Source organism: Kogia breviceps, chromosome 13, assembly GCF_026419965.1.
Source record: "Kogia breviceps isolate mKogBre1 chromosome 13, mKogBre1 haplotype 1, whole genome shotgun sequence".
NCBI lineage: Eukaryota > Metazoa > Chordata > Mammalia > Artiodactyla > Physeteridae > Kogia > Kogia breviceps.
The window spans coordinates 82,873,847-82,890,522 of record NC_081322.1 but is presented as its reverse complement, the minus strand read 5'-3'; the positions used below and the strand labels follow the sequence as shown (position 1 = coordinate 82,890,522).

General features: G+C 38.4%; 1 protein-coding gene across 6 annotated transcripts in view; it reads left to right on the top strand.

The window, feature by feature from the left end:
• The window catches only part of SERAC1 (serine active site containing 1), a 104,443-nt gene that overhangs the window by 62,938 nt on the left and 24,829 nt on the right, over positions 1-16,676 (top strand). For all 6 annotated transcript variants that reach the window (XM_067011097.1, XM_067011095.1, XM_067011093.1 and 3 more), the window contains exons 10-16: positions 600-762; positions 9,554-9,704; positions 11,232-11,373; positions 12,430-12,524; positions 13,741-13,838; positions 15,010-15,192; positions 16,356-16,499. In XM_067011097.1, the coding sequence (XP_066867198.1) occupies positions 600-762; positions 9,554-9,704; positions 11,232-11,373; positions 12,430-12,524; positions 13,741-13,838; positions 15,010-15,192; positions 16,356-16,499 (976 nt within the window). The remainder of the gene's footprint in view (positions 1-599; positions 763-9,553; positions 9,705-11,231; positions 11,374-12,429; positions 12,525-13,740; positions 13,839-15,009; positions 15,193-16,355; positions 16,500-16,676) is intronic.

Genomic DNA, 16,676 nt, shown 5'->3' with positions numbered 1-16,676 from the left:
TCTTTTATCTCTTTTCTCCATTAAAAATTCACATCCCTCTTTCTTTTTTAAATTTTTACTTGATCTTCGTCTTTAAAAAAAAATCCCAACTCTTGAATTTTAGGAGAGCCCCAAAGCTGTGGCCTTGTGTGGGGTAGTGTGTAGGGCCACAGATGTTGCTTATCTCTATCTGGGAGTTCTTGTAGGCAGAAGCAAAACCTGCCACTTACACAGGTGGATTATTTCCTGTTATCAGGTGGCAGGTTTCTCAAGGGTAGAGAACCTTTTAAGGTAGTTGCAAGCCAATCAAAGTATCAGTATAAATTGAAACAATTCTGTAATAATGACAGTGTGGTTACATCCAACCAAGAACTAAGCAGAAAAACTTTAAGAATAAAAATGTCACAAGTCCTAGTGGCCTTAATTTTTCAGTGATTTTAAAGCACTTCCCACACAGATAGGGGTTTGCTTATTTATTTGAGCTGAGCTGAGAGTTTTGGGGGATCTCTGTGGGTCTCTTCCTTGAGCAGGAGCCACCTGGCTGCCCACCAGCATGCTGTGTCACCTGGTTAGTGAATTTGTGCAACATAAAGTGAGCTTTCATTAATTTATTGTGCTAGATACCCACACATTGTGATAAAATTGAAGCAAATGGAGGCTTACAACTACTGCAGAGGCTGTACCAACTTCACAAGGACTGTCCTAAAGTACAGAGAAATATAATGCGTATCCTTGGAAATATGGCTTTGAATGAACATCTTCATTCTACTATAGTTCGCTCAGGTAACAACTTTACATACCGAGTATTTTGGATCCAGTCCTTTGTTCTCCCACCTCCACCCCTCATTCATGCTATGCGAATTTTTCAATAGGCTTAAGACTTTGCTTAGGGGTTAGTTTGGGGTCCTTAGAGCATGTCATTTTAGAAGGGCAAGGAATTGCTTGAGACGTGGATAGTCCACACCTAAGATAATCAGTGTGTGGACAGTCACAGGAGAGCAGTTTTTGCCATGATGACCATGTAATTGTTTATATTATCTTTTGTATGATCTGGTTAACCAAGAGGCATAGTAAGACTAAAAAGAAGTCCACTGTATAATTGATTTTCCCCCTTGCAACTAATAAACCACCTGTGGGGAGGTACTTTAGATGAAAATTCCTGCCTGATCCAGTCTTTATCATGATGGTTGCAAAATGATGATTTTCCAACTGCAGCATCCCTTCCTCGTTTACTTTTTAGCATCTGGCATTCTACTGTAAGCAAGAGCTCTTCCCTCTCACTCCTTCCTTCTCTCTTTCCTTCCTTTCTTCCCTCTCCCTCCTTTCCTTCTCTCTCCCTCCCTCTCTATCAGTATGGGCACATGGTTTCCTATTTTTTAATAGTTTACAACTTATTACTGTACTTAATAATTTGATGCCAGATTGTCTCAGCTTTGGTTAGTAGGAGCCCGGCAAATTGGCTCCTGTGTCCTTTGATATGCCCACATCATTCTGGGAGGCATTCCTTACTTTCCAGTATAACAAGGTGTTCTAGGCTCATTTGTTTAAAGAATCCTATTTCCTTTTAGTAGAGAATGATTTTTAGAGACCAAGATCTGGGTACTGTCTAGATGTGCTTATTGCTTCTGAGGTGTCTTTGCTTCTGGGCTCTTTCAGTGGAAAAAGCAGGGTGATATATACAAATATATGTACACATATACACAAATAAATATACATACCTATGTGTACATATACATGCATATGTTCAACAGTATTTATTAGAAACGATGAATTTACATTTTTTTCTTGTATCGCTCTGGTTTTTTTGTTTTTGAATTTACATTTAAGAGTGTCTTGATCAGCAGAAGTTTTTAACTTGCTGAAGTCTGATTCGGGGATCAGCAGACTTTTCTATAAAGGATCACTTACTGTATTGGTTTAACTTGTTCCTCTTCTTTTATAGATTATTAAGGTAGAAACTTAGATCACTGATTTTAACCTTTTTTCTTGTTTCAGTTAATCTATTGCTGTGTAACAGACCACCCTAAAACTCACTGGTTAAAACAGCAGTCATATATTTTGTTCATGAATCTGAAATTTGGGCAAGATTCAGTAGGGAGGGCCTTTATGTGCTATATGCAGCATCAGCTGGGCAGCTCAGCTGTGAGATGGAGGATACATTTTGAAGATGGCTCGTGCACATGGCTTGCAAATTGGTACTGGTTCTCAGCTGGGAGCTCAGCCGGGACTGGGGGCATTGGCTTCTTTCAGCACTCGCCTTGGGCTTCCTTAAAGCCTGATGGCTGGGTTCCGAGGGCAAATGTTCCAAGAGAGAGACAGGTATAAGCTCTTTTGCCTTTTATAATCAAGCACTGGAAATAAGTTTTACCATGATCTATTGATTAAAAGTTAGTCACTAAGGCTAGCTCATATTTGAGAAGGGATTTAGAAGGGGTTTAGACCCATCACCTCTTGATGAGAATGGTGTCAAAAGAATTTGAAGACGTGTTTTAAAGTCATTACAGTTATTTTCTAATATAGGTATTTAGAGCTGTAAATTTCCTCTAACCCGCTTTAGATGCATCCCTCAAATTTTGGATATATTGTATTTTCATCATTATTCAGTTGGAAATATTTTATTTCCCTTATGATTTTTTTGTCTCATGGGTTACGTGTGCTGCGTAACTTACAAGTATTAATAGCTTTCTACATATCATATGTCTTTGATTCCTAGTTTAATATTCCATGCATTCAAAGAACACACCCTGTAAGATTTTAGTTTTTGGAAATGTGACACTTAAATTTGATGGCCCATTTTATAGTCTATCTTGGGGAATGTTCTAGGTGCACTTGAAATGAAGGAATATTCTGTAGTTGTTGGATGAAGTGTTTTGTACATAACAGTTAAACCAAATTGGTTGATCGTATTATTCAAATCTTCAGATCTTTACCGAGTTTTGTCTAGTTTTATGAATTACTGAGACGTGTTAAATTCTTCAACTGTGATTGTGGATTTGTTTCTCCCTTTAGTTCTATCAGATTTTTCTTCCTGGTGAATTGTTCATTTTTTATTATTAAGTACGGTCTCTATCACTGGTAATACTCCTTTTCTTCAAGTCTGCTTTGTCAGGTATGAAAACAGCCACACTGGCTTTTTTTTATGCTTGCCGTTTGCATTGCATATCTTTGGTCTTTTTCCCTTCTTTTGCTTTCATTTTTCTGTGACTAAAAAGTACATCTCTAAGACAGCACATACTTGGCATCTTTTTTTAAAAGTTCAGTTTGATAATCCCTTTTAATTGAAGTGTTTGTCTCTTTAGCTCTAATGTAATTATTGATATTGTTTTGTTGTGGCTGTTGTCTTGCTCTTGTCCCCTCTCTGGTTTTTGTTTCTTTTTTTCTCCTTTACATTCTATCTTAAATTCATATTATACCACTTTGTATATAACGTGAGAGTCTCACAACAGTATAATTCAGTTTATACCCTCTGCCATCCTTTGTGGTATTGTCATAATTATAGAGCATAATATGTTATAGACCACATATGTTATAGACCTCACAGTATATTGTTGTTATTTTTGTTTTAACAGTCAAGTGATATTTAAAGAACATAAGAAAACTTTTTATTTACATGTTTATAATATACAGTGCTCTTCCTTCTTTTCTATCTAAATTTGCATCTGATATCATTTCATTTCAACCTAAAGACCTGGATCTGCTGGCAACAAATTCTGTCACCTTTCATTTTCTGAAAATGTCTTGACTTTGCCTTTATTTTATTATCCAGGGAAAATTTACTTTCCATGGATAAAGAGTACTTTGTTGACAGTGTGTTATTTTTTTCTGTCAGCACTTAAAAAATATCATTCCATTCTCCTCTCTCTTTTTTTTTTTTTTTTTGACCCAAGCCGAACATCAACCTTTATTGATAACAAAGCAGCAATTTGGGGGCATGTTTCCAAGATACCAAGAGCAGGCTTCTGTCCCCATGCTCTGTGTGTGTGTGTGTGTGTGTGTGTTATCTGATGAGAAGTCTCTTCTTATGCCCACTTTTCTTCTCTTATATGAAATGTGTCTTTTTTCCTGTCTTCTTTTTAGATTGTCAGCAATTTGACTATGAAGTGCCTAGTCTATTTTTATATTTATCTTGCTTGGTGTCTACTGAGCTGACTGAATCTGTGAGTTGATGTTTTTGATCAAATCTGGAAACTCTCCAGCTTTTTTGTCCCTTTTTCTCTCTTCTTTCCTCTTGGGACTTCAATTATGTATATTAAATCTCTTGATTCTGTTCCACAGGTCATTGAGACCCTATCCATGTCTTTGCAAAAAATTTTTTTATTTGTGCTTTACCTTTTTTTTTTGCGGTACGCGGGCTTCTCACCGCTGTGGCCTCTCCCGTTGCGGAGCACAGGCTCCGGACACGCAGGCTCAGTGGCCATGGCTCACAGGCCCAGCCGCTCCGCGGCATGTGTGGGATCCTCCTGGACCAGGGCACAAACCCGCGTCCTCTGCATCGGCAGGCAGACTCTCAACCACTGCGCCACCAGGGAAGCCCTACCTTTATTTTTTTAATGTATTTTTTAATTGAGGTATAGCTGAAGTTTCAGATATACAACATCCTAATTCACAATTTTTAAAGATAATACTTCATTTATAGTTATTGTAAAATATCAGCTATATTCCCTGTGCTGTACAATATATACTTGTAGCTTATTTATCTTATACATAGTAATTTGTACCTCTTAATTCCTTACCCCTATCTTGCCCCTCCCCCCTTTCCTCTCTCCACTGGTAACTGCTAGTTTGTTCTCTGTATCCATCTCTTTCTTTTTTGTTACGTTTGCTAGTTTATTTTTTAGATGCCACATATAAGTGATATCACACAGTGTTTGTCTTTCTGTTGTATCATACAGTGTTTGTATTTCTGTTGTCTGACTAATTTCACTAAGCATAATACCCTCTAAGTCCATCCATGTTGTTGCAAATGGCAAAATTTCATTCTTTTTATGGCTGAGTAGTACTCCATTGTGTGTGTGTGTGTGTATACATATATATATATGTACACACACACACACACACACACACACACACACACACACACACACACTGTCTTCTTTACCTAGTCATCTACTGATGGACACTTAGGTTGCTTCCATATCTTGGCTATTGTAAACAGTGCTTCTGTGAACATTGCGGTGCACGTATCTTTTCAAATTAGTGTTTTAGTTTTATTTGGATATATACCCAGGAATGGAATTGTGGGGTCATATGGTAATTCTGTTTGTAGTCTCTGAGGAACCTCCATAGTGTTTTTCACAGTGGCTGCACCAATTTACGTTCCCACCAACAATTTAGAAGCGTTCCCTTTTCTCCACATCCCTGCCGTTGTTAGCTGTTTTCTTTTTGATGGTAGCCATTCTGACAGGTGTGAAGTGATAATCTCATTGTGATTTTGATTTGCATTTCCCAGTGTTGAGCATTGTTTCATGTACCTGTTGGCCATCTATATGTCTTCTTTGGAAAAATGTCTATTCATGTCTTCTGCCCATTTTTTAATCAGGTTGTTTTGGGTTTTTTTGATGTTGAGTTGTATGAGCTGTTTATATATTTTGGATATGAACCCCTTATGGGTCATATCATTTGCAAATATTTTCTCCCATTCAGTAGGTTGTCTTTTCATTTTGTTGATGGTTTCCTTTGCTGTGTAAAAGCATTTAAGTTTAATTAGGTCTGGTTTGTTTATTTTTGCTTTTGTTTCCTTTGCCTTAGGGGACAGGTCCAAAAAAAATATTGCTATGATTTATGTTAAAGAGTATTCCACCTATGTTTTCTTCTAGGGGTTTTATGGTTTCAAGTCTTATATTTAGGTCTTTAATCCATTTTGAGTTTATTTTTGTATATGGTGTAAGAAAATGTAATTTCATCCTTTTACATGTAGCTGTCCAGTTTCCCAGCACCACTTATTGAGGAGACTGTCTTTTCTCCATTGAGTATTCTTGCCTCCTTTGTCATAATTAATTGACCATAATTGTGTGGGTTTATTTCTGGGCTGTCTATTCTGTTCAGTTGATCTGTATGTCTCTTTTTGTGCCAGTACCATACTGTTTTGATTAATGTAGCTTTGTAGTAGAGTCTGAAGTCAGGGAGCATGGCTCCTCCAGCTCTGTTTATTTTTCTCAAGATTGTTTTGGCTATTCAGGGTCTTTTGTGTTTCAATAAAAATTTTTAAATTTGATCTAGTTCTGTGAAAAATGCCATTGGTATTTTGATAGGGATTGGATTGAATGTATAGTTTGCCTTGGGTAGTACGGTCATTTAAACAACATGAATTCTTCCAATCTATGAACATGGTATATCTTTCCATCTGTATGTGTCATCTTCAGTTCTTTCATCAGAGTCTTATATATAGTTTTCCGAGTACAGGTATTTTACCTCCTTAGGTAGGTTTATTTCTAGGTATTTTATACTTTTTGATGCAGTGATAAATGGTAAGTGTTAAGTGGTAAATCCTTAATTTCTCTGACAGTTCATTGTTAGTGTATAGAATGCAACAGATTTTTGTATATTAATTTTGGATCCTGCAGCTTTATTGAATTCATTGTTGAACTCTAGTAGTTTTTTTGGTGGCACCTTAGGATTTTTTTATGTATAAAATATCAAGTCATCTGCAAACAATGAGAGTTTTACTTCTTCCTTTCCAATATGAATTCCTTTTATTTCTTTTTCTTATCTGATTGCTGTGACTAGGACTTCCAAAACTGTGTTGAATAAAAGTGGAGAGTGGAAATCCTTGTCTTGTTCTTAATCTTAGAGGAAATGCTTTCAGCTTTTCACCATTGAGTATGATGTTAGATGTGGACTTGTCATATATGGCTTTTATTATGTTGAGGTATGTTCCCTCTATACCCATTTTTTGGAGTTTTTATCATAAATGGATGTTGAATTATTATTATTTTTAAAAATTATTTTATTTATTTTTGGCTGTGTTGGGTCTTGTTGCACATGGGCTTCTCATTGTGGTGCTTCTCTTGTTGCAGAGCATGGGCTCTAGGCATGTGGGCTTCAGTAGTTGTGGCTTGTGGGCTCTAGAGCACAGGCTCAGTAGTTGTGGCACACGGGCTTAGTTGTTCTGAGGCATGTGGGATATTCCTGGACCAGGGATTGAACCCATGTCCCTTGCATTGGCAGGTGAATTCTTAACCACTGCACCACCAGGGAAGTCCCCTGGCTGTTGAATTCTGTCAGAAACGTTTTCTTCATCTTTTGAGATGATCATATGGTTTTTATTCTTCAGTTTGTTAATGTGGTGTATCACACTGATAGATTTGAAGATATTGAACCATCTTTGCATCTCTGGGATAAATCACACTTGATACATGGTGTATGATCCTCTTAATGTATCATCAAATTGAGCTTACTAATATTTTGTTGAGAATTTTTGCTTCTATGTTCATCAGTGATATTGGTCTGTAATTTTATTTTTTGGTGATATCTTTGTCTGGTTTTGGTATCAGGGTGATGCTGGCCTTTTTGCATGAGTTCAGAAGTGTTCCTTCCTCTGCAATTTTTTGGAACAGATTGAGCAGGACAGGTGTTAATGCTTCTCTAAATGTTTGGTAGAATTCACTTGTGAAGCCATCTGGTCCTGGACTTTCATTTGTTGGGAGTTTTTTAAAATTACTAATTCAATTTCATTATTGGTAACTGGTCTGTGTACATGGCTGAAGTATAAAATCAAGTCACAGGCCAGTAGGAATAGTATAATTCCATTTAGGCAAAAAAAAAAAAAAATCATATGGCGCTATAGTGTATAAGTATAAATTATAGGTATGTAACTGAATTTTTAAAAAGGTTTGGAAGGGTGTCCACCAGACTTTTAACTTTGATTACTTCTGAGGATATAAGTGGGAATTGGGAAATGATGGGAGTGCTAAAGTGGGATGTTCATTATTAAGTGCTATTTTTGTTTGTTTATTTGTACAATTAAAATGCATTCAGAAGTTATGTAATTAAAAAACAGTAAATATTTAAGAAAGACACAAGTTTTCCAAGGAGCATTAGGTGAAGCATCTCAGGCATTGTAAAAATACTTTGCCAACTAAAAAATGCTGTAGAAATGGCTTGTGCCATGCTTTCTCTTGTGTTTCCTTTCTTGTGACTCCATTAAAAATAAAGCCATATTTTTGTACATAACAATAACCTACTTGTATATCTCTCTATAGGTAGAATTTTAAAACATTATTATAAAGCATTCTATAACAGATTTTGAAGAGGGATTTTCTAATATTACAAATTAGAATATTGTTAAAGAATTATTGGGTCTGAAATTTCTTTTGGATTATTAAATAATGGCCTCCTATCATCACAGTGATTCTCAACACTTTTGCCACAGAAAGTGGGAAGATGACATGAGGACAAGCTGCTCTTTATTGAGCACCTGCTGCTCTTGGAAATGGCAGTTTCTATATAGATTAATTTATTAGAACCTTCCTTCAGGTCAAATGACCCACGTAACTTGACTGAGTTTCCATAGCAAGTAAGCAAGGGACAGAAATTTGAGCTCAAGTCTCTCTGACCTCAAAGCCCATATTTTGTTTTATTTTAAATTAAATAATACATGAATAGACTCATTGTAAATACTTTGGAGAACACAGATACAGCATAAAATTAAACCCAGCTTTATACAGAGCCCTCCACAACCCCAACTCCCTCCTAAGAGGCAGTGACTTTAATAGTTTGGTGCCTCTTTCTAGATCTTTGTGTGTTTGTGTGTGTGTGTGTGTGCGCATGCACGCGCACGCATAAACTTTGCCTACATATTTATGTTCATAAAGCAATACACTGTTTTAAACAACAAAAACACAAAAAAATAAATGAAATTGTACTGCACAAAGTATTTCTTTGTCTCCCTTTATGAAATAGTTTTTCCAAACTGTTACATATAGAATGGATAAACAATAAGGTCCTACTGTATAGCACAGAGAATTATACCCAATATCCTGAGATAAACCATAGTGGAAAAGAATATGAAAAAGAATGTATATGTAGGTATAACTGAGTCACTGTGCCACACCACAGAAATTAACATTGTAAATCAACTATACTTCAATTTAAAAAAATGAGGTTTTCCTTCCTGAACCTCAGGTTTTATAAGATTTTTGTCTGTCAAACAAGTTCATTATTAAGAAACTACTCACTCGTGTATTATTAAGGGCTGCTAATATGACTGCCAATCAGAATGAAATAACTAGTGTTAACTCAGTGAGTTTAATATTTTTTGCTAAAGCAAAATATGACATTTTCTTACCATTTATGGCCTCATCTCTAGTACTTGCAACTTCTGTTAGATTTTCTAACTAAAGAAAATGTCTCTTAACCTTCGTTGAGATCCCTAAGGAGTACCTGGCTGGGGACATCATGGCATTGTGTTGTGGGACCCAGGGGGCCTTAGGGAAGAATGTAATTGTGGTGGTCGGGCTTTTTCTCATAGACAGATGCTGAGGTTTGCCTTCCTCCCATCATTTTCAGCCTGAAACCTCTCAATGGTCTGAGATGGATTCGTGCTGGTGTTTAGGGAATATGTTCTTTTCACCAGGCTGGGTTTCCATACTGGTAGAAGCAATAAAGTCCCACCACATTATGGAGGCCTCACACGCCGCCAGAACCCTAGCTAATCTAGACCGAGAGACTGTGCAAGATAAGTACCAGGACGGCGTGTACGTGCTGCACCCCCAGTACCGCACAAGGTAAGAAGGCAGGGTATAGCCGCTTTGTCCCTGTGGGGACGTAATGCTTCCAGGGCTTAATATTCTGATTTCTTTCTGCATAATTTAGATAAGTTAAATACCTTACAAATAAATCAAATACGTTATTTACTGAAAGTTTGCCCCTAACAACCTCAGAAGAATTGCAAGCTGTCGTGAAAGTATGGAACTAGCTAAATTACGGGGGTTATTTTATACTAGCGGCTTACCTTCAGGAAGGCTGCATTCACCTTTTATAACGTGTCTCACATAAACTCTGTAATGCATATTTCTTCTTTGTTTCATTACATTTTTCATGTAAATCTAAGTTATTAACTGATTAGGGTTGTAGAGGTTGATCTGGATGAGAAGGAGCTCTAGGACATTATTATATGCAGGCAACCAAATCAGCCTGGGCCTAGAACTCAAAGGACTAGAGAAAGCTTAGGCGAGGTTATAAAAAAGCATGTATCGGAAGGAATAAGTTGTAATAAATTTGACTCATACTCCTTCTTAAGCTTATTTCTGTTTTTGTTTGTTTTCTTAAGGTTATTTCTGGTCACTATTTCCAGTTGTATCATTGCTAAGACAATAAATATAGAAAGGACCACAATGAAAAAATTACACATTTCTTAGATTTTTGTCAGGTACTTTAATACCTCAGAAAATAGCAAGAACTTTTTTTAACTTGAAAAATAGATTTCCTGGTTAATTCTAATTTGTAAATAAAATAATCTGGTAACGTATTTTATATATGTTACATAATTGGGTGTGTATTATGAATAGCTTGCAAGTAATATACTATTGCAATTTTTTTAAACGTCATATACAAAGAAGGAATATGTTACTTTAAAATCTCATTTGCTCTGTTTCTGATACACATCATTTTCCTTGATAAAAATCTTTTTCATGCATACTGAGTTTGAAACTACACTAGCATATGATTTAATTTCTTAAATACTTTTATCGATTTGTGTAATATTCTCATGGAACTCTTTGGAGGGTAATCTATGACATCTGTCACTTCATTGATCACTAAGCGCATTACAGTTGATTTTGGTTGGTCTGCCTGCCTAGCTGTGTTTCCATCCTTACAGAGAAAGCAGTGAGCACACTACATATATGTCTTTGCCAGAATTCCTTTAGGGCTCCTCGGCAAACCTGTGCTTATAAAGCTTGCCTTAATTAAGTTTTGTTTGTTTGTTTGTTTTGCGGTACGCGGGCCTCTCACTGCTGTGGCCTCTCCCTTTGCGGAGCACAGGCTCCGGACGCGCAGGCGCAGCAGCCATGGCTCACGGGCCCAGCCGCTCCGCGGCACGTGGGATCTTCCTGGACCGGGGCACGAACCCGCGTCCCCTGCGTCGGCAGGCGGATTCTCAGCCACTGCGCCACCAGGGAAGCCCAATTACGTTTATTTTATGTCATATAAACCTGCTAAATAAGCACCATCCAAAGAGAGTGCTGTGTAGATTCTTATCAAGGTAATAATGCATTTTTTCTGCTTCTTTTAAAAACTCTCTCCCCTGTTAGTCAGCCCATTAAAGCAGATGTCCTGTTTATTCATGGCCTTATGGGAGCAGCATTCAAAACGTGGCGCCAGCAGGACAACGATCAGGATTTAACTGAAAAGGTTTCAGAGGATGAAACCAAGTATACAACATGTTGGCCCAAGGTAAGGAAGCAGCTACCTCAGGTAGGCCACCCTTATCCTGACACACTGCTGTGTCACCGGCCTTTAGAGTCCTCACTGTGACATGCTTACTTTTCTCTTTTTACTGGGATTTTTTTTTCCATGCAGTTTTTCGTTTCCTTAGGGACACTTATAATATGTTACATGAACAACTGGGCTTATCACTCTGTGTTGTATAATTTAGGGTACATTCTATGACTCTCAAAGAGTATTCTGTTACGTAAAAAAACGGGCAAAGGGCAAGAGCCAGTAATAGTTCACTTCCGTTAAAAATATAATTTTATATATATATATATATATATATAATTCAATAAATAATATATTAACAACAGCTGGCTAGTTCTGTGATTTTAATAATTATAAAAATAGACTTTGAAGAAGTAATTCTGCTTTGTATTTCTTTGACATTATTTCTTCTAAAGAGCCTAAACTTGGGCATTAATTTATTGAATGCAATGTATCTAAAGCTCAGTGAAAATGGCTGCAGTAAATATGTATAAATAGTTCCTGGGGCTTTGTCCCACTGCTGCTTATCCACCTTCACAAGGGCTTATCGGCAGAAAGAGTGGTTGGCACTCTTTCTCTGGTGACACTGAAATATGGAGATGACGATAAACCTCGGGTCCACAGAGACAGAACTGTAACTCTAATTAGTATCTGAGTTCTCAGGTCAAATCTCTAACCTCCGTCACACTCTTCTGTCTGTCCTGAGATCATAGCTTTCTATTAAATGCTGTCAAAAAGCCAATTTGATCTAGACTCCAAAAACAGGCCCTGCTTTTGGCTATAGCAGATTAAAATTGAGAATATTCTCTTGAAACCTGCATAGACCTTATGCAATATCACCTTATGAGCAGAGATATAAAAAGATAAAATGCTGGAGTTATTTTTCTGGTCACCTTTACACTTTACTCCAATGCAGTCTTTTACTAGTTGTCAGTATTACAAGGGTCCTTTAGTTACGAATTTCAATTGCTAGGAAATAAGTGGAACAGTGGAAATTCATATCTTCCCTTTTGTACCTTTTATTTTATGTAGTCGTGGTTAGCAAGAGACTGTCCTGCTCTCCGAATTATATCTGTGGAGTATGACACCAGCCTTAGCGACTGGAGAGCAAGGTGCCCTATGGAAAGGTAACAGAGGGGGAAGGGTCCAGGCCACAGGTGTGCCCTCTGGGGTGGAGGGGGGTTTTATCTTTGAGGCCACAGACAGGATTTTCTTATGGAAAACTAACCTAACCTTTTTTCTCTTCCTTATAGAGGAAGTTAGCTATAAATAATGAAACTGTATAAGGCTTAGACAGAGTGTCAATGTTGGCCTCCTAACATGGTTCACTTAAAACTGTTCTCACAGTGAGGGCCATGGATTCGAGAGCCAAGTGGCCTTAATTCCTGGAAGTAAACGTGGAGCTTCTGGCTTTCGTATTCACAAGCGCACCACCCAAAGGAAGCCAAGAGAGACGCTGAGCAACGTAGGCTCCTTATGTCACTTGTACATCGTATGCGCCAACTGTATATACAGGAGAGCGCGCTCGATTTCTGGGCTTCAGGACCTAGACTACAGGCAATTCTGCCTTTGACTCACTAGCCATCTTAGGTCATTAAACTGGTCTGGGAAGTCTGGTCTACAAATGGAAGGAGTTGGTCTGATCTGTGTTATCAAACTGAGTGTTATATATGAATGACCCCCACCTAGCTGCCAGAGGAATGGTGCGGAGGGTCAGCGGGCAAGACCCCAGGGCTCCTTCCCCGGGTCACCCAGAGGAGCTCACATAAACCTTTATTTCGAAGAAAGGATTCTCCAGATACACAGTTTAAAACTACCAGACCAGACAGCTTTAGATTTCCCTTTTAGTTTGAAAATTACTTATTTGAAGTCTGATTCTAATAGCTTTGTGCTGTTTCTATGTAACAAACCAAAATGATGAAAGCTTAGTGTTTGTAACATAAATACAAGTAGAACTAAACAGCAATGGCAGCTGACTCCACACGTGAACTCGCTGATCCTTGTCTTGCCAGGCCACCTAATGAGGAGGGATGCGCACCCTAAGTGGGGGGGCAACGGGGTAAGACCCAAGTTTGACCCGTGAAAATTGCCCAACACGTATTAGATGCCTAAACAACGCTTGTTTTGTAAATATTCCCACCTATGCCAGTTGAACTAAGTTAGAAATGGGGAATGAGCAACTGCAGGAATCAACCAGCGAGAACAGAGGTATTCCTGACTCCAAACTGTAGCATGTAGAATTGGTCCAGTAAACAGAAGATCTTGCCTTAAAAAGTGGACAGCAAAATTGGGGCAGGGGAATCAACAGCCTCCTGTCTCACCCGCTGCTTTCATTTTGTTCAGAAAGTCCATCGCATTCAGGAGCAACGAACTTCTGAGAAAGCTCAGAGCTGCTGGCGTTGGGGATAGGCCAATGATTTGGGTATCACATAGCATGGGAGGTAAGTATGTTTCATTGTTGCCAAGCGAGCATTGTGAGGCTGTCAGCCGAGCGAGCTCTCTGTTTCATTTAATGGTAGCCCTTTTCCCCACTAAATTAATGTTTTTGGCTATGGCTCCTTCCATGCTATTTGTTTTTCTAAGAGGGGACAACTAGTAAAACACCATATAAAAAGAAAATGAGTTTGACAACTTAATGCTTTCATTAAGCACTAAGCTTGATAATGAGTAAATATCAGAAGCTGTCCATGGCGTATGTAAGCCCAACTTGTAAATTCTCAGCATTCCTGGCTGGTCCCAGGGCCCCCCCTTTCTTCTCTGTTTCTGCAACCACCGCAGAGTCCATCACTGCTCCTGTGCCCACAGCCCCAGGCCCCTGCACGCCTGCTTACCCCTCGCCCAAGCCTGCAGAAGTGGCGGTGTGATCACAGGTGTCCCCTGTTTGGTCGAGTGCCTGCTTGCTAAGCCACACCCCTGCTTCTCCCAACCCACTCCCAGTCCAGTGCTAAATGTTCACCATCCACCTTGCAGAGGGCCTTTCAGCAGCCCTTGGCCTAGTTTATCTGATGAAATGCTCAGGACTGCTGACTCGAGTCAGGGCTTTTTTCTGAGAGAAAGGTGGATGTAGCCCTTTGTATCCTCAGAGACCGACTGTTACCATCCATGTTACCTTTGTGTTTCCCTATCAGCTCCAAGCCCAGGTTGGGGGACAGAAAAGGTGCCTTCCTAGGTGCATTTTCCCACAGCAGCTTTGTTTTCTCCCCAGTGCATATGTGAGACTATGTGTTTTTAAAATATTAGTACTGTCCTAACGGAGTGGTCGTTAGTGGGATGCTGTGGGTAGGTGGGGAGGCTGGCTGCTGCGTACGCACGTCATTGAGGGACACCCAACATGCAGTGTCTCTCTTCTCTGGGAGAGTGCATCCTGTGATGTAAAATCTGCTTTACAAATGAGTTTCTAGACTCTTACCTGTTCGTGGTCTTGTGCTATATATTTTAGAGGACTGGGAGCATTACTAAGTGTTAATATTTTAAGGCCCTGTTTGTTGGACTACAGAAAATTATTGTTTAAACTTTTTTAAAGAAAGCATCTTTTTCTGTATTTCTTGCTTTTTTTTTTTTAAATAAGGGAAGGAAAAGAGCTTATGCATTGTTTTTCTTCTCTATGGCTAGGTCTTCTTGTCAAAAAGATGCTGTTGGAAGCCTCTAAGAAGCCAGAAATGAATACTATTATAAACAATACCAGAGGAATAATTTTTTATAGTGTCCCTCATCATGGATCCCATCTGGCTGAATACTCTGTTAATATTCGCTATCTTCTTTTTCCCTCTTTGGAAGTCAAAGAACTCAGCAAGGGTAATACTTTTTTTCTAAAGGGAATTGGCATTGTATTAACACCAGTTATGCAGGAGAAGGAGGAAAACGGTTTTGACTAACAGTTTTAACTTGGCTGTATTACCTCATTTTACTATTTGTACATCAATTGTGTTTAGACTATCACGGAAACTTTTTAGTTTGGGGTTAATTTTTCTTTGATACGTTCCCTTTTTGTTCTTAAGCCATTATCTGCTTAAGAAATATAACAATTTTAACACTATTTAAATAGTTAAAATTTTTAAAGTTACATAATGTTTTACATTAAGTATTATTCCAAATTACCAAAGAACTGCTCTTTTCCACAAGTTTGGAAAATCATCAACTGTTAAAATATACACGAGCTTTACAGATATTCATATTAATTATAAGGCACTATGTTTGGGGTTAATAAGCATCTTCTCTTTCTCTGGAACACCCGTTAATCAGAATTTTGGGACCCCTGGCTTGAGCTTTAGTATACCATTGTCTTTTTGCTCATATGTTCTTTGTTTTGCTTTATGGAGAGTAATTGGACTTTATCTTCAAACCTTTTGCTGAATTTGATTTTTTTTGCAGTCAAATTTTATCTTCCACAAGCTCTTTCTTGTTCTGTGATCCATTTTCTTTTGAAATCATTCTAAAGATACTAATTAGAGGGTTTTTTTTAAAAAAAGTGTCTTCTGTGCCCGGGTTTTCTGTTTGCTCACCTGGTCTCTCTCTCTTAGGTGGTAGGCTTTCCTCTGAGACCCGGTGCTTCTTGGTTGCCCTTTGCTACTTGAGGGTGGGGGACAGGAAGGGGGTGGGTGCTCTGTGATTATAGACAGGCTCTGTTGACGGGAGGCTACACTTCAGAGTGGATGTGGAAGTGCCAGCCAGCACACCGGGGGACCCCTCAGTCCCACACACCAAACCGCCCTGGGTACTGCTGCTCGCCAGCCAGCAATGTGAGAAAACTCTCCCGCTGACACTGGCCTCTAAGTTCTAGATTGGTTTTAGCCCTTTTCTCTCATCTTAATGGCTTCTTAGGAAGAAGAGAAAATAAGCAAGCCACCATCTTGAATCAGAACCCTAATTTCCTCTCTAAATTTGGAAGGTTGATGCATTTTATTATGAACTAGATAAATAGATCTTGTTACAATCTCACTCTCTCTATAATTTTACAGATTCTCCTGCACTTAAAACACTACAGGATGACTTTCTGGAGTTTGCAAAAGATAAAAACTTCCAGGTGCTGAGTTTTGTAGAAACACTACCAACCTACATTGGTAGCATGATTAAACTCCACGTGGTGCCCCTGGAATCAGCAGGTATTCACTCTTTTGAAACTTGTTTGTCCTTAGTTTCCTGGTTGGTGGTAATCATAAACGTCAACTTTTATATCCATTTCTCAGTTTTAGGAGACAGTTTTATGAAGATTTAGATTCTGTTATTCTTTTAAGCCATAGATTAAAACTTCTCTGCAAACATTTAACCTTGGCATTTCC